The sequence below is a fragment of the Lemur catta genome, chromosome 8, assembly GCF_020740605.2.
Source record: "Lemur catta isolate mLemCat1 chromosome 8, mLemCat1.pri, whole genome shotgun sequence".
In the NCBI taxonomy this organism is placed as follows: domain Eukaryota; kingdom Metazoa; phylum Chordata; class Mammalia; order Primates; family Lemuridae; genus Lemur; species Lemur catta.
In genome coordinates this window covers 35,281,066-35,303,890 of record NC_059135.1, presented here as the reverse complement: position 1 = coordinate 35,303,890, position 22,825 = coordinate 35,281,066, and the positions used below count along the sequence as shown (strand labels likewise).

At 34.5% G+C, this 22,825-nt stretch overlaps 1 protein-coding gene across 5 annotated transcripts in view; it reads left to right on the top strand.

The window, feature by feature from the left end:
* SLC39A10 (solute carrier family 39 member 10) overlaps positions 1–22,825 on the top strand; it is a 63,584-nt gene that overhangs the window by 34,065 nt on the left and 6,694 nt on the right. For all 5 annotated transcript variants that reach the window (XM_045558987.1, XM_045558983.1, XM_045558984.1 and 2 more), the window contains exons 4-9: positions 1,381–1,550; positions 3,384–3,572; positions 8,123–8,243; positions 9,574–9,942; positions 11,394–11,474; positions 20,956–21,146. In XM_045558987.1, coding sequence (XP_045414943.1) covers positions 1,381–1,550; positions 3,384–3,572; positions 8,123–8,243; positions 9,574–9,942; positions 11,394–11,474; positions 20,956–21,146 — 1,121 coding nt within the window. The remainder of the gene's footprint in view (positions 1–1,380; positions 1,551–3,383; positions 3,573–8,122; positions 8,244–9,573; positions 9,943–11,393; positions 11,475–20,955; positions 21,147–22,825) is intronic.

Here is a 22,825-nt window from a genome sequence, read left to right as displayed (position 1 = left end):
TCCAATGGATAAACACAATTTTATCAATAAAGTACAGCATTTATTGGGTTAATTAGTGTCATCTCCTTATCTGTCTTTTCTTTGTTTTTGAAAATTTTAAGTTAGCTTGATGATCAGATGCATTTTTCCTTTGTTCACTTATCACACACTTAAAGTCTTTCACCAGATTTATAGTCCTATTAGATTTGATTAGAAAAAGTAGTATTTTAGATTAAAACCTCTGTAGAATTATCACTCTTCAGTAAGATTTTCTGTAGCTAGATATTAAAATAAGCAGAATTTTAAAAAATAATAACATTTCTATTTCATTTTTGGCCAGTAATAGAAATTGTAATGAAAAGGTCCATCCCTTGAACCACTGGCATTTATTTCTGGTATCTTATCTGTTCATGAATGATGTGGATAAAGAAACATGCAGAATTTCTCTTCCCCACCACACCTGTGTTTCTTACAAGTCATGTTGTGAAAGCATTTCTCTTGTGTCCTGAGCCAGTTAAAATTATATAGTGAGATTTTAAAAATTGGTAAATTGTACAGAAAGCCAAATTGGAGGAAAGGAAGTTTGGAACCAGGTGCAGAGGTTAGAAGAAATCAAGGAAAATAGGACTGAATTATCCTTTGTTATGATCAAGCTACCAGTAAAAAGATTTTTTTATTATCTCATCATGTGAGTATATTTCCATTTTGGGCTGATATGTTTCTTAAACTTTGTATTAGAAAGATTTTCAAATATTATGATAGATTAGGTAGATACTTGGCTTTTTTTAATGCTCTCACATGAGTTTTATAATTACATTCTTTAAATAGTTTTATTGGTATGGCTCTTCCTTTACACATTAGGAAATTTTTATTTACAGTCTAGATATTACGAGTAACTCACAGCCTTAAGCCATTTTAAGTCAATCATGGGCCATTGAAGGTACTATTTAAAACAAATTTTTTATTTTTAATTATTATGGGTATATAATAGTTGTGTATATTTAGAGTACCTGTGATGTTTTGATACAGGCATACAATGTGTCTTAAATCAAAATGAGGGTAATTGGCATATTCTTTACCTCAAGCATTTATCATTTCTTGGGGAACATTCCATTTCCACTCTTTTTGTTAACTTATCGTTGACTATAGTCACTTTATTGTGTGAAGGTACTATTTATAACTTAAGTTTCTGAATTTCTTAATTCTTTTTTTAAGTGTTCTAGTTGGTTATATGTCATATTTTTGTTTTGTTTTTAGCAGTGCCATAAAACTTCTTAAAAAGCATAGTCTGAGTAAGATAATTTGTCTTCCATGACTGGTTTATCTTATGTTTATTCTTCTTCAGAGCTTTTTTGGTTTATATTGTAATACTAATGTTGACTATTAATTTCTTTCTTACAGCATGGATTTGTGGAATCATTTCTATCACTGTCATTAGCCTGCTTTCCTTGCTAGGTGTGATCTTGGTTCCCATCATTAACCAAGGATGCTTCAAGTTCCTTCTCACATTCCTTGTTGCACTAGCTGTAGGAACAATGAGTGGAGATGCCCTTCTTCATCTACTGCCCCATGTAAGAAATCTTACTAATCTTTTAAAAAATTAAAAGTGAAAGATATTTAAGCTAAAAGAGTCCTTCATTAGCAAGTTGTAGTGCACTAATCTGGTATTTGTGATGTTTTATTTGTTTATAGGATGAAGTATTTTTTTTTGTTTTTACAGTTTTAATAGCATTATTTTTGAAATAAACCGAATCGTTAGGTTTTTAAGTAGCAGCAAAGACTGGTAATGTCAGCTTTGCTTTCACCAGTCTTTAAAAATACTCATTGGATTAAAATGTGCTATATTAGCAGTTCTGAAAATGAATACTTAAAAAATTAGTGAGTGATCTTTTTGTCTATGTGGGATATCAAGTAAGCCTTTAGAAGAAATGTGTATGGGGTGTTGTAATTGATTGTGCATATAGCCAGTATGCCATCAGCATCTTTATTTGAGCAGTAGTAGGCAGACATGCTCAGTTAACTGTTTTAGGCTTTTAGCTCATTATACATGGGGCGGGGGTATTTATCTTTTCATCTGGCATACCGCTTGTTCTCTTCCCTTTGGGGACACTTCTAATGATAGATCACAAGCCTATGCTTCTAGTACCATGCTTATGAACTTTTTAAAAGATGGCTATCTGTAACCTATTGATAGCTAGATAAATAGCTCTCTATCATCAGCTAGGAGTATTTGATTCACTTTTTACTGTTTTTACTTCAAATTAGGAGAATAATGGAGATTTTTCTTTTCCAAATATAAAATTGCAATATTGAATATTTCCCTTCTAGAGACAGGATTTATTTGTGTGTGATGTATAACTTGTCTCCCCTTCTGCACTCTTGGCTGATAATTCCGGAATTCCAATCTAAGAACAATGTATGGCATTGCCTTTAAAAAAAAAAAAAATGAATTAATGAATCTTAAGACTGTGTATATGAATGTTTTGTTTTGTCCTTTCTACCAACCATCAGGAACAGAAATAATCTTAGAACTAAGCCTAGTAAGAGCAGATGATTTGAGAACAATATTTAAGTGCTGCTTAACTTGTTTTTCTAGTAAGAATGGTTAACTAAACTTAACCATTGAATTGACCATTGTTGAGTGGTCTAACCTCCTGTGAGAGGTTTAGAAATCTCTTCTATTGGCCACTGTTTAACAGAGAAAGAATATATACAAATGTTACAAGAAAGAAAAATGCTTAAGTCTAGTTACATAACTTAAATTCTCTAAGATTAATATTGTGATGCTTGTACATTTCACAGTGTTGAAATGTAACTTTTTCTGTACATAGATTTATTTTTGCTAAAGCTTTAAAATGTAGAAAATTATGTACACACTCTTGCTAATGTTTCAGAGTATATACAGAGATCACAAGCTCATCACCTCTTTGAAATAATTTAGAAGAATCTTATAAAAATATAATCAGTTTAAGAAAGAGATTACAGAGGGTCACAAGTAGTGACCTGCTGATGAATTAGTTTGTGTGTTTTGTTTTATTTTTACTAAATAATTGTCATTTCAGTGGGTCTTGTTCACTTTGATTTACAAAGAACTCATCACTTCGTATTATTACTTCTGGCTGCTTCTGGCTTGATTATCTCTCTATAGTATAAATATATCTTATAGGCATTTTAATTTGTGGTCTTTGTTTTGTAGTTAATATAAAATCTACTTTTTAGATAAGTGAGTAAAGCAGATTAAATGGAAGACTACTTAATCTTTAAGTGCAATAATCTTAATAATATCTAGGGGAGCACTTTAAATATTGAAATGTATTTTTTTTGCGTTCTCTAGGAAATTATAATCTTAAAATTTTAAATAGCATTTCAATTACTTGTTTAGAAGTTTTCTTTATTGTTAACAGTCTCAGGGTGGACATGATCACAGTCATCAACATGCACATGGACATGGACATTCTCATGGACATGAATCTAAGAAGTTTTTGGAAGAATATGATGCTGTTTTGAAAGGACTTGTTGCTCTAGGAGGCATTTATTTGCTATTTATCATTGAACACTGTATTAGAATGTTTAAGCACTACAAACAACAAAGAGTAAGTATTTTTTAATTGTTTATTTCATTTTCTGAGATAAAACCAAAAAATTATCTTTCTAGGCTTTTTAAAAATTATGATGTTTGTGTTATTAAATCTGTTTTTTAACAGCTAATCTTCAGAGGAAAAGCTGTGTTTGATGTTTGCCATTTTTTGTTATTATATTTGTTTTGGCATTTATAATGCCAAATACAGCAGTCTTTGTTTTAGTTCATTTATGTTGTATCATACCTAATTAAATGGCTTAGGATGGAAAAAACTATTGGCTAGTTTATGTTCCTTATAAAAATGCAAAAATATATAAATAGAAGCAAGTCTCATCAATCTTAGGTAATATTTTTGATCACAAGTGGATTTTATTATAATATCTTTTAATGAAAATCTTTTTACAGGACGCATTTCCTTATCAGAAATGCCTTGGCAATGGTAGAAGTATTAGGGATAAGAAGTCAGTTTAACGGGGCTTTGTAGGAAGAAAATATAATGAAATGATGAAAGTTGATTTTTTTTTTTTTTTTTTTTTCCGAGAGTGACTCACCTTTTGGGAGATGGTGCTTGGTCAGACTATTGATTAAATACCCCATCATGCAACTGTCTGTGTTTCACTTCACATTTATGAGAATAAAACAAATATCTAAAAAAATTTTAGATATTTTAGAAGTAAGTTCAGGGCCACTGCCGTTCACTATGGTTTACACCCCTTTCCGTTCACATCAGTTCACATCTGCCTATCCTGAATACATCTCACTAAAGTGTTTGTGATACTAATGCTGATTATCTTCAGTATAGTCTGTTTAAGTAAAGCTTTCCACACAAAAAAGTTAGAGCTAGAAAATTCTTACATTTTGTTAGTTAACTCCAAATATCTTTTTTCCCTTCAAAAACTCAGGATAATCATGGTCTTAATATGTACAGTCTACTCTTAAGATACAATTTTATGTTATTTTTATGTATGTGTTTTGTTTGCCTATATATGTGTTTTGTATATATCCCCTTAAGACAAAATATGGTTTGGAGCAGAGTGCTGAACTGGGAATACAGAACTAGCTGTGTGACTGTGACTCCTTCCCCACAATTTCCGGTAGCTGTCTAAATCATGGGAAAGATATCTTCTCATCTGTATTTTCATATCATGTGTCAAATTGTATATTTAATTTTAGTTACCATATTTTAGTCAGTACATATTTGATTGCTTCCAAAGAAGGGATGATTAAGATGGTGAGCCCAGTTAAGTATTACCTGAGGAATGGTGAAAGGAACTGGGAAGGTTCAACTTAGAGAAAAGTGAAAGAGATCTAACAGCATTTGGATTTTTGTTTGTTTGTTTTTTTGAGATAGTCTTCGCTCTGTTGCCCAGGCTAGAGTGCTGTGGCGTCAGCCTCGCTCAGCAACCTCAAACTCCTGGGCTCAAACAATCCTCCTGCCTCAGCCTCCTATGTAGCTGGGACTGCAGGGATGCACCACCACACCTGGTTAATTTTTTTTTTCTAATTTTAGTTGCCTGGCTAATTTTTTCTATTTTTAGTAGAGATGCAGTCTTACTCTTGCTCAGGCTGGTCTTGAACTCCTGAGCTCAAGCGATCCTCCCTCCTCAGCTTCCCAGAGTGCTAGGATTACAGGCGTGAGCCACCGCACCCGGCCAGCATTTGGATTTTGAAGTGTATGTGGAAGGTGAAGTAATTTGATGGACGAGTGGAGAATAAAATATGGTGGGAAACAGAAGTGCCTAGAAGGAAGTAAGAGTTGAGTAAGGAGATTATTGCAGAATAATTTAGAAGAGAGGTAATGAGGGCTTGAACTAGGGTCATGGCAGAAGGAATGGGGAAGGAAAGATGATTAAGAGAATTACTTAAATGAGAGTATCAATAAGAGGACTTGATAGTTGATTAGGTATCAGAAATATAAGTAATTAATAGTTCATCAGTACCATAAATTACATATTGCAAAATATGTAAAGTAGTTTTGGAATTACTAGTTGAGCATCATTAATCTGAAAATCCAAACTCAGAAATGCTCCAGTAGAGCATTTCTTTTGAGTGTCATGTCAGTGCTCTCAACAAGTTGTGGATTTTGGAGCTTTTTGGATTAAGAGTACTCAGCCTGAACTGTGAACCCTAATACTCTTCAATTGTGTCTCTACTAACATTGAAGCGGCAAATATTAGGTATTTAAATGTGCAAAACATTAGGGACTGTGTAGTTTACAGGTAAGTATAAAATGTAGTCCTTCAAGGGACAGTTCAAAATAAACAAGATTTTGTTTTTTATAATTTAATCTTCTTGATCTTACTTTGAACCTAAATTTAAACACATTTATTTTTGCAAAGAAAACTGATACAAGATTGGAATTCCCAAAACATGGCAGCTTTTTTGTAAATTTGAAATTGTAGGAAATAAAAAACTGAAAGGAACACCTTTGGTGCTGGTGGTGGGGGTGTGTGCTCTAAATCTAATAGTAAGAAATTCTTCAAGTATATCAAAGAAGGGAATCTGGTCAGATATGTCAGGGCATCTCTTTTATGAGTAATAGGACAGTAAGTAACCTAAGATGAAAAGGATATGACTTTTTTTTTTAAAAAAAAGAAAGAGAATTAGTGGCATTTGAATAGAACAGACATTTGAAAAATGCATAGAAAAATCAACTTTTGGAAGGAAGCTCTCAGACCGTAAGTTAAATAATACACCAGTTGCTGAGTTGTTTCAGTAAGTTTTGGGCCTTAAGGGTAATGATTTGCAAGTTTCTAGGAGAGTGGACCAGCAGAACCAAAGCAATTAATAAAAAAGTTCCATCTGGTATTTGTATTTTCTTTAATTTCTATATCCTGCTCATTGACTTGGTACTAGTGTTAGCTCCTCCTTCCTTTTTTCCCCCTTTGACTCATGGTTACTGTTTCTTTTCTTTGGGGTATCTCCATATTATTATTTTCTTTTGAATATTTTATATTTTCCCAGTTTTTCTTAGTGGCTTACAACAATTTATTATTACTCAGAATTCAGTGTGTCAGGAGTTTAGGCAGGATTCAGCGGGGCAGTTCTGCTCTACTTGACATATGCTAAAGTCACTCACACTACTACATTCAAATTCATCTGGCCACTGGGCTAGGATGGGCTGGGCTGGATAGGGCTGGAAAGTCCAAAAATACTTCACTCCCTGTCTGCATCTTGATGTTCCACATGGCCTGTTTTTATAGTCAAGTGTGTGCTTCTTCATAGGATAGTGCCTCGTTTCCCTGAGCAAAAGCAAAAGCTGCCAGGCGTCTTTAAGACTAGTCCTGGAACTGGCACAGAATCATTTCTGCTGCATTCTATTGGTCAGAACAAGTAAAAAAAAGAAAACAGTCAAAATTCTAGGGCAGGGGGTAGACCCTACCTTTTGACGGGTGGAGCAGAATGCTCACATAGGGAGAGAGGGAGGAAACCGATGGTAGCCATCTTTGAGGTTACCCCATACTCAACTAGCTATACAAGAGTACTTATGCAGCAGATAGAAGACTTAAACATCTGAAATGTGGGACATGCCAATTGGTAATCATCTCCCAGGGAACAATGACTATTTTCATGCTGTTCTAACATACTCGATTATTTGGTTTCTTAAATTAACATACATTAAAAGCAGAAATTTAAGTTGGAAGAGTTATTAGTGGTAGTTACATTGATAAAAGAAGAAAGTACTAAAAAGTCAGAGTATTAAGGCGTATGACAGGAAAAAGTCAAACCTAAACAATGAAATACAGTAATTAGTATTTACAAGTAATTGATAACTGATCAGTGGTATCCAGCCTTTTTAGCACCAGGGATAGGTTTCCTGGAAGACAATTTTTCCACAGATAGGGGCAGGGGGTGGGGCGGAGCTCAGGTGGTGATGCGCGACCTGGTTCTTAACAGGTCGTGGACTGGTACCACCGTGGGGTTGGGGACCATAGGATTAAATTATATTTACTGTCTGATTACAAGGTGATAAGAAAGAATGCTTATCTATTACTGTGATAGGTCATTTTCATACATCACCTCATTTAATCCTCATAAGAATCTTATTTTTATTTGACAGATGAGTAGTATTCTTGATCAATAAATTTAACAAACTTTCTCTAGGCTTAGCTGTAAACTACAAATTTAGGATTCTAACTCAAATTTGACTCTTTTTTTATGTCACATACAGGGAAATGTGAGACTGCATTAAATACAGAGTCAAATTCAAAAGAATAAGCTTTAGTTTTTTTGAACTTTCTATTATCTTACACTATTAAATAAGGGATGTTACACATATTTCACTCATTTGGGTGGCATATAATAATTTAGTACTGTGTACTCTATTCTTAACTTTTAAGTAGATAAATTGAACCTCTTAGTTGAGCATTAAAAGAAAATACAAATTTAGTTGGAGTTTTCATCTGGTAGATTCCTTGAATAACTTCTACAAAACTTTTTCTCACCCCTTTTCTAAATAATTTACATATAAAGTTAACACCAGTTTGTCCCGTAGATGTTAACAAGTGAATATTGTTACTAATTATGGCTACAGATTTTATACTAATCAGATGCCTTTTTTAGGGAAAACAGAAATGGTTTATGAAGCAGAGCACAGAAGAATCAACTATTGGAAGAAAGCTTTCAGATCATAAGTTAAACAATACACCAGATGCTGACTGGCTTCAACTCAAGCCTCTTGCCGGTAGACAACAATTCTGACTAAAGAGAAACTTTTAAGATCTAGAAATTGAAATATTACTTTTAAACTATGCCTGTGTTGTTTGAATTTTTTTGTTTTTGTGGCTTCCCTAATATTAGTTTCTAACATGTATTTCCTTAAATGTGAATGTGTCTTAATTGTGCTCTTATTTGTTAGTTTATTTTTTTTAATAGTGGAATTATATCATGGGGCAAGGAATGTTTTACACTTGTAGTTTACAGAAAAAAATATGAGTGAAACAAAAAACAGGCATTCAAAGTGGTGGATTAGTGTTAGTTTTATTTCTTAAGCATGAAGATTTCCTCCCCATATGATTTATTTTGTATGGAAAAAGGAGAATTGGCCTACCCTTTATATTTAAAATCTCTGCTCATCCATTCATCTGTTCTGTTACCTGATAGATGTAATGAGGTATTTTGTAATTTTCAGGAAACATTAAAGAAGTTTTTTAACCTAATTTTTCTCCCTTTCTGTTTAAACTTATATTTCCCCTAAATCCACCAATGATTTTCTGCAGAAGAGGGCAGCCTAGACTCTAACTGTAGAACTCTGCCCCAAAATACAATTTGGGAAATACTGAGATCTTTGTCAGGTAATAAACGGCTTTGGAAAACTAGTGAAAGACCCACCTTCATTTTTTAAAAAATGCTTATCAGATGTTATTATTACTTATAATCGTTTCTGAACTTCATCCTAGCAGTGTTCTCTGAGTAGCATTGTTAAATAGGCAGGGCATTGAGGGATTTAAAGAACGTTGACATCAGCTAATCATACATGACTTAAGCAAGTTATTTAAATTTTATTTGTCTTTGTTTTCTTAAATGATAAAAGGTAAGAGTGAGGTAAACACTAAGATTCCTTTTTTCTCTGAAAAATTATGGGTTGCTTTTGTTATTCTGTAACTACTACAATAACAGTCTACCCTTTGATTTTTTTTTTTTATCAACTCTTCCATGGTTCGCTCCTTAAGTTTCATAATATCTTCATGCTTTCTAACTTTTCTCCTGCTTTTGATTTCATTTCCCTTCCATTTACCACATCTGCAACATCTTTTGAACTCTCCAAACTTCAATTTGTTTTTTGAGTGTGCACATTCATGTTTTTATTGGTTGATTGATTGATCAGACTCAAGAAAATATTTTTCAATTAGAATGGCTTCTAAAAAATTTTAGGGAAATATATTTTTTAAAGAATTTTTAAAAACATTCACTTAAGAAAAGTTCATTACACTGCTGTTATGCCTGGGTTTAAATTAGCAAATATTCATGGATTTACTTGCTGATAAAGCATATTCTTTGCTATACATATATAGGAACTGATGACTCGGTTATTTCTGAAGATCGACTTAATGAAACTGAACTGACAGATTTAGAAGGCCAACAAGAATCCCCGCCTAAAAATTACCTTTCTGTAGAAGAGGAGAAAATCATGGACCATTCTCACAGTGATGGATTACACACCATTCATGAGCATGATCTCCACGCGACTGCACATAACCACCATGATGAGAATAAAACTGTGCTGAGGAAACATAATCATCAGTGGCACCACAAACATTCTCATCATTCACATGGTCCCTGTCATTCTGGATCAGATCTGAAAGAAACAGGAATAGCTAACATAGCTTGGATGGTAATCATGGGGGATGGCATCCACAACTTCAGTGATGGGCTAGCAATTGGTGAGTGGGCTTGAAACTTGGATTATAATTAGTTCTTTGAGACTATTTTTCTTCTTCCACTCTATCTGTACTAATCTTATGAACTATAATATATAAGGTTAAAATTTGGAACTTAACAAATATGTTATTATATATTACTCTTGTCATTTGATTTTTCCAAAGGCTATAATTTTGTGTTTAATAAATAAATTTGGAGGTATAAAGGTATAATCTAGTGTTGTTTTTTGAACATGTAAACAAGTGTCTATAGTATACTTCTTTAATAACTATTTTTTTTTGGCCGGGCGCGGTGGCTCATGCCTGTAATCCTAGCACTCTGGGAGGCTGAGGCAGGTGGATCGTTCGAGGTCAGGAGTTCGAGACCAGCCTGAGCAAGAGTGAGACCCTGTCTCTACTAAAAATAGAAAGAAATTATCTGGCTAACTAAAAATATATATGGAAAAAATTAGCCAGGCATGGTGGCGGAGGCTGAGGCAGAAGGATTGCTTGAGCCCAGGAGTTGAGGTTGCTGTGAGCTAGGCTGACGCCACGGCACTCACTCTAGCCCGGGCAACAGAGCAAGACTCTGTCTCAAAAAATAACTAGTTTTAAAAACTGTGTTTTTAAAACACAGTCACCATATTGAAAAAGCTACCATAACATTATATTTTCAAATACATTTACATTTCCCTGAAAGAGAACAGTTCAGTTTCCATCTTAAGTTTAATAAATTTTTTAAATCTTTGAAAAGGTGATGAAAAATTTTAAAACATTAAAAATATATTGTACCAAATTCAAGTATATTAGAATCTTGCTAATGTAAACTGATATTACCAGTCTAGGAGAACATTAAATGTGATCAATACATGATTTTCTTTGAGATCCATACTCTATTAGCATCCAGAAGTAGGCTTTGATTTATTCTGGAAAGCAGAGACCATGTTTTTGAATTCACAGTAACTGGTGAAACTTAAGAATAAGGAATTCTGCTAGTACACTTAGATGCATTTATGCATCTAATCTTAGCCCTCAAGACCAAGACTAATAATACTTTGTGCCATTTATGCTGTAGACCCGGGAAAGTTTAGATAAGGATGCTAGCCATTTAAATATCTATAAATATCAATGTGAGAGAGCAAATGCAATCATAGACTTATAAGACTTAAATTGAGCATCAGACTCAGAGATCGAAACAATGAAACTTGTTCCTATTCCCAAGCTATTTGTGAGTTAGAAGGCTACACAGGAGAGAGAATTCAATTCCATACGTAATATTGCTTTCATTGAATAGCTCTTTCTATAGTTGTCACATACTTATTGTACCCTACTATATGTTCAGAAACTGTAGTGTGTAAGATAGATGAGTTACTCATATATTATGAAATTAATTTAGATAGATATATATCATCATTAATGAAATGTAAAAATAGACGATCAGTGAACATCACTCATTTTTTTCTTATCCTCTTCAGGAGCAGCCTTCAGTGCTGGATTGACAGGAGGAATCAGTACTTCTATAGCTGTCTTCTGTCACGAACTGCCACATGAATTAGGTAATATAACCTTTAAAATTTTTACCTGAGACTTCCTCAATTGTAAGTGCATCCAAATTCAAGACATATTAAAACAAAAAATGGCTGATGGCAAGTATAGAGTGTCATTAGTTTTAAGACATATCCTGATGTTAAAATATGAAGAAAACGTGCTTAAAATTGATGAAAGGTTAATTTCTGGTATGCTTTTCTTTGTATTCATTAACATAATTATGCCATCATGATGAAGCGTTATAGATTATTACTAATTCATTGAGTATAACTTTTAAAAAGACATATTATTTCTTAATTTAAATGCCATATTTTGCTGTTAATCCAGTATTCCCCAACCATTTTGGCACCAGGGACTGGTTTCATGGGAGACAATTTTTCCACCCACAGGGTTGGGGTTGAAGGAGGTGGAACTCAGGTGGTGATGTGAACAATGGGGAGTGGCTTTGAATACAGATGAAGCTATGAAGCTTCCCTCGCCCCTCACCTCCCCTGCTTCCTAAGTTTCATGGAAGACAATTTTTTCCATGGATGGGGGATGGGAGTGGGGTTGTGGCAGAGCTCTGAGGTTAGGTCCCTGACAGGCCACAGACCAGGGGGTGGGGCCCGCAGTGTTAACCTACTGTAATTTTATTTCATGTAGCATGTAAACTCTTTATATTTTTTAAAGAATCAGGGTAAACCTTGCAATTACATAATTGAAAGTTGTCCTAGATGTACCTAAGGCAGTTTTTCTTCATAAATAATGAAAAGATAATATTGATGTTCAAAAAAGTGAACCAGACAGTTATTAAAGAAATTGCACTTCATTCTTGATTCTATCGTTAATCAGCACTGAGGTTTTGGAACATTCATTTCTAAAAGCTGTTATTTCATCTATAGAGTAAGAGGGTTGGATGATTTCTTTGTTTCATTATACATATATTTTAATATTTTATAATCTTAACATCCAAAGATCTTGTGTTAGTTTCTTATATGATTTTAATAGAGTAGAGCTAAGTGCTCAAAAAATACTTTTAAAGGCCTATTTTTTGTTTGTTTGTTTTCTTGCTTATTGATAGACTTCCCACTATAATAATAACATGTAAAACATTTCTGTTTAGGTTAGACTTTCTTCTTTTTTTATAATTTCCTGCTTACATCCATTTCCCTCCCTTGATACAGACAACAGTTCTCTTATATTTATTGTATAGTTGTTATATGTTCCTTAAAAATGTGTATTACTTTGTGCATACATGTTTTTAATTTATGTAAACTATATTATGTTGTATCCCATTCTTTTTCTTACCTTAATGTTACTAGCCATTATGTTTTAAAATCCATCCAGGTAACCATGATTTATTATCTGTTGCTTCTGCCTGGCGCTCAGAGGTATGCATTTACCACATTTTACATATTTAGCACCTAGTATTGGACACACCATGTGGCCTTTAATTTTCTGCCCCCACCGATAATGGTGCATTCAACGTCTATAGACTTAGTAGTTATCAGCCCCTGTGAGAACATCTTTTAGGTTTATACCCAGGAACAGAATTAACAGGTCCTAGGATATGCATGCCTAAGAAGTACCATATCACTATCCAAAATGGCTAAACTAGTGTAATTTCCATATGGCAATACCTGAGGGTTCCTCTGTTGCCACATCTCTGCTGACACTTGGCATTAACTTTCTCATTTTTGGCAATTTAATACGTATAACATGGTATTTCTTTGTTGTTTCTGTTGGTATTTATTGGTTTAACTAATTATTTAATTTCTCTTAATGTGCAGTAGTACTTTGGTTTTCCTTTTCCATAAATTGAAAAACAGTATCTTAAGATGTAAACATGCCTTTACACAGAAAGTAACAGGGAAATGGAGATGGCATTAATTTGAAAGAAAAACACTAACATCACCTTTTGAGTATCCAAGGAATTTCTTCATGTGCTTTCTAATTTAATTTCTTTCTAAAAACTCATCTGGCTATGAAAAACCTGTCATTTGAGTATGTTTAATCATCTTTATTTGTAGTAACCTTATTTCTCATTTTGAATAGAATTTATTCATGTAATTTGCTATAAAAATTAATAACTTATTACATAAAGCAGAAAAATATATTGGTGCATACTTGGTGCTGATTTCTGAGGGCTTGATTCCTTATAGTTTTGTTTACCTTGTGAACTTTGGACATCTAATGTTATATCTTGTTCATGCCACATAATTCTTTACCCAGACCAAATCTTCACTGCCTTGAAGACTTCTTAAATCTGTGATGTGCTTATATAATCAAAATCTGCCAATAGGTTTCCTTACATAGAAAGTAAAGTTAGATTGGTTAGTCCTACTTTCAATGACGTTACTTTTTCCCTCTACCTGCCAGTTCAGTCTTACCTGCAGCACATCCTGTTGTATGTTTTCCACTTTGCCTAAATACAGTTCACCAAACATGCAGTGTGGGTGCCTGAACCTGTTTCTTTGCTTATACCATTCTCCTATTTCGTTTGTCTGAATACCTCTATCCCTACTTTATGATGTTAAGAATCTTTCTACAACTTTGTTACTGTCCTCCACTACCTCATGCCCTGCTTGGCTTACTCTTTGCTCTAAACTTTATCACTTACTTTCTCTGGGTCCTTCTTTTGGTACTTAGTACATTTTCTTTTCAGATGTCTTATTTCTTAAACTGTAGTTTATTTATATGCAGATACTATATACTTATATTCTTCTCTAACTGGCAGATACTGCCTTTAGCCCAATTCTATAGCAATACAAATCAAGGCTTTCTATTGCTTTCTATATATGCGTAACATATTGCCTCACATTTTCATCTTTCACTTTTAAAAAAAAAAACTTTCTTAGTAATAGGGTTGGATAATCACACACACACACACACACACACACACACCCACGCACCCACCCACCCATAATATACTAGAAAAACGCCCGATTTCCCTTCTGTTCATCCACCCATTACTCCCTAAATGTAGTATGTCAGGCCACCTCATGTGTAGTTTTATTGAATTGCCCTAACCGTGGAATATTAGGGACAATTGAAAACAAGGAGTTTTGGAGATTAGGGATGGTTGCCTTCTTACCATTTACTCCTTTTTCTCTCTGCAGTTTCTCACTGAAGGAGTGACACACAAGGAATGATATCCACATGTAGAACAAATGCATTATGTATATTAATGACTGGGTAAGCCCTTGATATTCAATTCAGAGTTCTGGTAAAAAGCTGGATTAAAGAACTCTGCTTGGGTCAGGACCCCTCAATGAGTCATTCAGACCTCAAATATCTACCTGTTTTATCCCCCAAATAAGAGGTTGAGATGTTGCTATTGCTGTGAGAGGAAACATTCGTTGAAAGTATACTAAACTTTGCCAGAGTGAAGGCATGTGACTTCATGGAAATGTACATTTCCCCCCAATGCCTCGTGCTAAATCAACATAAATTGCTCCATACTCTAGCTGGATAAGATACTAGGAAAGAAAGAGCACAAAGAAATGATTCAGCTTCCTTTCCTGGAGGTGACAGAAAAGGCTCTGGCCCTTGTATCTATCAGCAAGGTTGGAAGTGGTCTACTGACCAGAATAAAGGAAGTAAAAATATCGTTCTGGAGCCTAATTTTTGCCTTAAGGCACACAGTAATGGGCACTTTGGTAAAATAGGGCCAGGTGAATATCCCTACTCTGTTACTCAAGTTGGAGAGGAATAGGATGTGGAAAGAGATGTACAAACTTCTTCCTCAGAACTCCCAAGCACAGGGAAAATCATTTTCTCTATAGGCTGAGAAGTGTGGCAGGTAGGTATGGGAAAAGTCCTCTCCCCACTTAATAGGTTAATATGTTGATAAAGCAGCATAGTACATCACATTTAAGGGTGACTTATTTGTTCTAAAACCTTTTTTGCCCTAGTTACATTTTTTTATTATGTATTCTTAAAACTCTTCCAAGATTTCCATTATATGCAGTACATTGAAGACCAGCCTTCAGTCAGTCAGTAATTCCAAGTTCTGATGTTCCTATTCTGAACGGATTGCTGTTTCTCCAGTGGTATACCAGCTCATTTTTGTTGGAGTTTAGGAATGTGATGAGAAAAAAACATATCCTTAGAACCTTAGAATGATATACAGCTCGGAGAGTTTCACCCCAAGAGGTGTGAAGAAATTGAAACCATTCGAGGAAATAGCAAACCCACATCTCTCCTTTCATGTTTGGTCTGGGGTGTGGTAATGGGTGAAATTTCCTGAATTATTAAGTCACTACTCTTTTCTGTTTTTGCCAAATTTATGTAGATGAATTTAAGTTACAGTATTACTTTGTTGTATTCTCTCCACTTTCTTCTACCTTCCTTCAATAAGGAACTGTACAAGCATTTGAAAAATAATTTATAAGAAAGCCTGTAGAAGGACATATAAGGAGGAGATAAGGTTGGGATAATTCAGAAGGGCAGGATGAGGACTGGGCTTCAGTAGAGGAGCAGATCAGCCACCTGGGTGTCAGTCTGCTCTCCAAGAACAAGCTTCGCAAACTTCTATCTGAGGCTCCCACAGAGAGACTTTTGACTGGATGGGTGCAGAATTCTTGTTATTGGGGGATACAAGTAGGTTCTCTTCTATTCTGCCGTCTTGGTCTACCATGATTTCCCAAAAACTCTTCTTGATGTTGAGTAATGTGTTTCGGCTTTAAAGATATAACATTTTGATAAATAAATGTAATCATACTATTAAGACTCAGCTCAGAGAAGTTATAATGTTGTATATTTTTCCTTTCCTTTCAAGTGAATTAAAGATCAAATAGAAATTCAAAGTAAGATTTCTATAATGTACTAAATTTTCCAACGAATAGGTTTATATACAATTTTAATGTGTATACAATCATTATTTAAAACAAGAATAAAGAACCTTAAAATATATACTCATTTAAAAAAAAAATCTCCAGAGTTGAAGTTACCAGATGTTAACATGACTATGGCATAGGACCACATTAATTTAACAGCTTTAGCAGGCACACCTCATTTGTTGTACTAATGATATCCTTTGTCAGTAGGAAGGAAAGAATATTAATTTATAAAAGATGAATAGATTTGCATCTTGGTATAAATCCCAGCTGTAAAGATTACTTTGACTTACTTGCAAAATGTTTACACAGATTCTTACTGAGAAGGGGGATATGAGGAAAAAGAGAGAAAATACGGGAATACCTTTGAGAATTTATAACCCATGATAAGACTGGGACGAACATAAATTTTAAATGAAATAATTCACTTGTTACAAAGATTATTATACAAAAATCATTTGTACTGCTATATGCTAGCAATCTATAATTAGAAATTGAAATTTTAAAAAGGTACTATGTATAATAGCACCAAAAGCATGAAATACTTAGCTTAAATCTAACAATATGTATAGAATCTGTATGCTGAAAGCTACAAATTACCAACAAAAGAAATTAGAGGAGACTTAGATGAAGAGATATATCTAGTTCAGGGACCAGAAGACTCACTATTGTAAGATGTTAATTGTATGTATACAGTGTTTTCTCAATCATAAATCCAACGGGCTTTCTTACAGAGATGAACAAGCTTTCTAAAAATTGTATATGGAAAGGGAAATGAACATGAATAGCCAGAAGAATTTTGGAAAAGGACAACAAAGTTGATTTTAAGACTTACTATATAATTCAAGAACGGAAAACCAAATACTGCATGTTCTCATTTACAAGTGGGAGCTAAGCTACAGTACACAGGGGCATACATAGTAGTACAGTGGACATTGGAGACCTGGAAGCAGAGTGAGTGGGAGGCAGGTGAGAGAGAGAAAATTACCTACTGGGTACAGTGTACACTGTTTGGGTGACAAGTACACTAAAAGCCAAGATGTCACCACTATACAATTTATCCATGTAAGCAAAAACCACTTGTTCCCCTAAATCTATTGAAATTTAACCTCCCCTCCCCCCCAAAAAAGACTTAGTGTAAAGCCACAGTAATCAAAACAGTTGGTATTGGTGAAAGAACAGACACATAAATCAATGAAACAGAGCATAGACTCCTCATATAATATAATAGATCATTGATCTAAATGGAGAATTGAAAGTATACAACTTTTATAAAAAAAACATAGGGGAATATCTTTGTGTCCTTGGGTAGGCAAACTGTTAGATACAGCAGTAAAAGCGTAATCCATTAAGGAAAAAATAACAATAAAATGGACTTCATACAAATTAAAAACTCTTCACAAAAGACACTGTTACAAGAATAAAAAGACAAGCCATAGACTGGGGGAAAATATTTGGAAAATACATATCTGGCAAAGGACTTTTAAGACCAGAATATTTAAAGACCTCTCAATTCAATAATAGGAAAATAAACCAACAACAACAACAAAAAAGTAGGCAAAAGAACAGACATTTCACCACAGCAGGTATAACAGATGGCAAATAAATAAATGGAGTTTCAGATACTGGATTTGTGATCATGGGCTGGCAAGGATGTGGAACAACTGAACTCGCATACATTGGTGGTGGGAATACAATGTCTTATAAAGTTAGAAATACACTTACTATATGACCCAGCAGTCCCACTTGTAGGTATCTACCCAAGAGAAATAAAAACTTACATTGACACAAAAGCCTATTTGTGAATGTGTATAGTGGCTTTCTTCATAATTGCCAAAAACTGGAAACAACCTAAATTTCCTTAGCTGGCAATGGATAAACTATGGTTCATCTGTGGAATATTACTGAGCAATAAAATAATTTTCCAATATATTTATAACATGAATGACTCTTACATGCATTATGCTAACTGAAAAAAAGTCTGGAGAAAAAAAGACTGCATACTGTATAATTTCATTTATGTGATATTCTGGAAGAGGCAAGACTGTAGGGACAGAAAGCAGATCATTGGTTGCCTAGGGGTAAGGGACCTAAGAAAATTTATGGTTACACAGTATGTGTATTTATCATAATTCATAGAACTCTAAATCCAAAAAAACCAGGTTATATCTCAATTCTTTTGTTTATTATTATTTTTTATTCTTATTTCAACATAATGTGGGGGTACAAAAGTTTAGGTTACGTATATTGCCCTTGTCCCCCCACCCTCCTGAATTCTTTTTCTTTTTTTATGACCCATGAAGACAACAAAGGCACTTTTCAATACTTAAAAGTATTAAATAAAAGTAGTTCATCTTGAACCTTAGTTAATGCTGTTTGGTTGTTACTCAGAAATGAACTAAATCATTTTGCTATCCAGTAATACCAGAGAAGGCAACAAAGTTCATGTAATTTGTACCTATGACAAGTTGAGTCATAGGTACATTGAGTATTAAATAATGCTTCTTTTTAAACCACGTTTTATAATGAAATTGTAAAAGGAAGCGATATATTGTATAACCTGAAAGACACTTCTTTAGTTTCATTTTGTATTACCTAACCTCCTGCTAAATGAAATTGCCCCTTTAGCACAGTTGGTGGGTGAATTATTGAAAATAAGGAGGAGAAATTTGTTAGGGAAGTTAGGGAACTCTCTCCTTAGAGAAAGCTGAGATGAAAAGACCAGAGGAAATTAAATAAAACTCCAGGAGAGAGAAGAGATAAAAGCTGATATCAAATCCAAGTCTCAGCAGGAGAATTATGGTATTTAGGATGAGATGGGAAAAGATATAAGGAGACTAGTGTTAGGCAGAATCTGGAGAATGGCAATTTAGAAGCCATTGGTAGATAATCTATCTCCTTAGGTGCATTATCTTAATTTCCCAAAATAATGTTGCATTATGTAGTTTTTAGCAATTTGTTGGAACATAGAAAAATAATGCCTTGAACTAATTTCTTTGTTCTTAACTTTTACTTACCTGTTATAGACTAGGACCTTGTAACCATGAGAGTTATAGAAGAATAGATCATGTATTTTTAGATATGTAGATGTTAGGATCGTTTCTTAATGGAAAGAAACAAACCCAGTCAGTATTCTATATAGCACCTTGCACATACTAAGAGTTAAATAATTTATTTATTAATGCTTGTACATTTAGTAACTAAAACAATTAGAGTGGGTAAAGCTATTGCTTTTGACCCTTTGGACTATTATCTCTAGCAGCATGTTGCCCTTCTACTAACATCCCTCTAAGCAATAATTGTTTTTTCCAAATGCTTCAGCTTTAGACAGATGAGCGAGATCCTCCCCTGCCCCCTCCTCCACTCTTCCCTTTCTTCCCTAGGATGTGACACCCCTAGAAAAAGAATCCCAAGATTTTCCCTCCTGTATGTTTTCCCTCCTGTATGTCAGGTCTCCAATCATGGATGGAATCTGTGTTCCATGATCACAGACCTGATGTTTGCTCTGTTTTCAGCATTTTAAGTAAGAACCTGGTGTTTGCTTTATTTTCAGTATTGTTGATGCTCTTTTGTGTGTGTGTGGGTTGTGAGGAGGGGTGTTCAGTTGCCTTGTTTATTTTTGTTGAGAGAGTTTCACTCTGCCCACCTGGGTAGAGTGCAGTGGCATCATTGTAGCTCATTACAACCTCCAACTCCTGGGCGCTAAGTGACCCTCTGCCTCAGCCTCCCCAGTAGCTGGGACTACAGGCTTTTTCTTTCTTTTTGTTAGAGAGGGTGGTCTCACTCTTGATCAAGCTACTCTCAAACTCCTGAGCTCAAGCATTCCTCCCACCTCGGCCTCCCAGAGTGGTAGGATTACAGGCATGAGCCACCACTGCTGGCCAGCATTGTTAATGCTCTTGAGAGCATCATCTAGGCTATTTATGTGCACCATTATGGCGGCATGGAAAGGTGGTGGGAAAAGCTCTTTATTCTCCTTACAATTTTAGGATTTTCAGAATTAAAGTTTAAGTTTTTGTTTTCTGGGGAAAAAATATGAACATAGTATAAGGTATGCTGAAAGCACCTTTACCTCTGTTCTTACTTAGGCTATTTCCCTTTGAAGAAAGGGTAGAAATGAGGGCAGAGCGCTGTTAATTGTTATTTACAAAAAGAACAATGACTATGCTTTTTGTTTTTCTTTGTTTCTTTTTGTTTTTTCCTGATTTTTTTAAATTTACATTTTAAGTTATACAGTAAAACTGACTTTTGTAGTATATATAGTTCTTTGAATTTTAATATTTATATAGATTATGTAACCCCCACAACCACCCTCAGAATACCAAAGTTCATTCACCCCAACCGCCTCTGCCCCGGGCTGCTCCTTTATAGTCACACCTCTCCACCTTCTCTGTCCCCTGGCAACCACTGGTTGTTCTTCATCCTAGTCTGTCTGAGAATGTATTTATAACTTTCAGACTGTCTTCTTTCAGTTTCATGCCTTTGAGATTCATCTGTTTTTGCATGTATTATGGTTTAATAAGTAAAAAAAATGTTAGGTAATAAAATATCCATTATTAAAGGTGTATCTTTTTATGTTAGTTTTAATTTTGTTTTTTACTGATTTTCTCCTTTCACATTTGTGTTTAAAATCCTATGGTTTTAAAATTTTACCATTATGTCTTAATTGCAGGTGATTTTGCAGTTCTTCTTAAAGCAGGCATGACTGTAAAGCAAGCCATTGTGTACAACCTGCTCTCTGCCATGATGGCTTATATAGGCATGCTCATAGGCACAGCTGTGGGCCAGTACGCCAACAATATCACACTTTGGATCTTTGCAATTACTGCAGGCATGTTCCTCTATGTAGCCTTGGTGGATATGGTAAGATTTTGTACTTTTTTTTTTTATTGTTGTACTAAACCTGCAAATAGAATACAACTTCCAAAATTGGAAGAAATCCTTGGAAGTGGTTTGAAGCTGACTGTTTTTAAAAATATAACTCATTTTAAAGATGTGATATCCTAAATAATCTATTAGGGAAAGACATTTAAGTAGGAGGATTTCTTTTATGGAAACTGGTTGAGATGCTGAAAATTTCTGACCAAATGATATTATTATTGAATAATCATCAGTAGTATTTAAAGAGATAAATTACAGAATTATTATACTGCTTTGAGGATTTTATAATATTGGAGTTGAAGTGTTCTATTGTTGTTAACAAAATAATTTTTTAAGCTTTATGGCAAACAAGAAGGAACTACTGCATCTGTTAGGTAAGCCAGTCTTCTGCAGGAAATGATGTATAATCCATGGGATTTATGTAATTTTTCTTATTTTTAAATTTAGCTTAAATTAAATCTAAATACTAACAGTTTTATTTTAATTTTACCCTAATATCCCAAATATGTTAGTATATTTACAGAACTAGCAATTTAGTTGGCTTTTGGTTTTGGTTTTTCTAACTAGATAGTACATTTATTTTTTTTCCTGTTAAGATCATCACATAGTCTCATTTCAGAATTAAAAAGCCTACATTTTTAATCACAGAATTAATGCCTATTTATTATAGAAAGTTAAGAAAATGTAAATAAAAAGTATTTACATTGTGTTCCCTACGGGCTAGCCATAACCACCCCCCCACCCCCACCCCTACCTCTAAAACCTCATTTCCTGTTCTTATCCTCAGCTGAGAACCTTGCTTCCTATTTCTTGGGGATCACTGAAGCCATCAAGACACCTTCCACAATTTCCCATCACCACTTCAACGTACCTTGCTGTTTCTTTGCCCATTTACTGTCTTTCGTGTTACTCTGAAGAAGCTTCCGTGTTCCTAAGGCTGTCTCCTTCAAACTGTTTACTAGAACTTATTCCCTCTTGCTAATGCCCTTAAATTCTCCTCTCTCTTTCTTGCATCATTTTTTCCCTTTGCTGGATCATTCCTCCCAACATACAAACCCCATATTATTTCTTGCTTCTTAAAAAAGTGGAGGAGAGGGATCTCTCTTAGCTCCATGTTCCCCTTTAGCTGTCACCATATTGCTACTCTCTTTCAGCAAATCACCATATTGATTGATTGATTGATTGATCAATAGGGTCTCCTTTTGGCGCCCAGGCTGGAGTGCAGTGGCACGATCACAGCTCACTGCAACCTTGAACTCCTGGGCTCAAGCGATCCTCCTGCTCATCCTCCCGCATCATTTATTTTTAAATATTCCTCTCTTTTGTCTAATGTCATCAGATTTTCTCTCTGACTGCTCTGGCAGAACTGCTTTTGTCAAATTTACCATTGATCATGACATTGCTAAGACCACTGGTCATTTCCATTTTTCTTGTCACAACAGCAGCATTTGACAGTTGATCATTCTCTCGTCTTTGAAATGCTTTTTTATCAGAAGGCTTCTGTGACACCACAGTCTCCTGGCCTTTCCCCCACCTTTCTGGCCTTTCTTTCTCAGTCCCTTTACTGGATCTTCCTCTTCTCCCCTACCTCTAAATGTCAGCAAAAGACCTAAGCAATTTCATCTAGTCTGATGGTTTTAAATATTTGTTGGCTAATGATT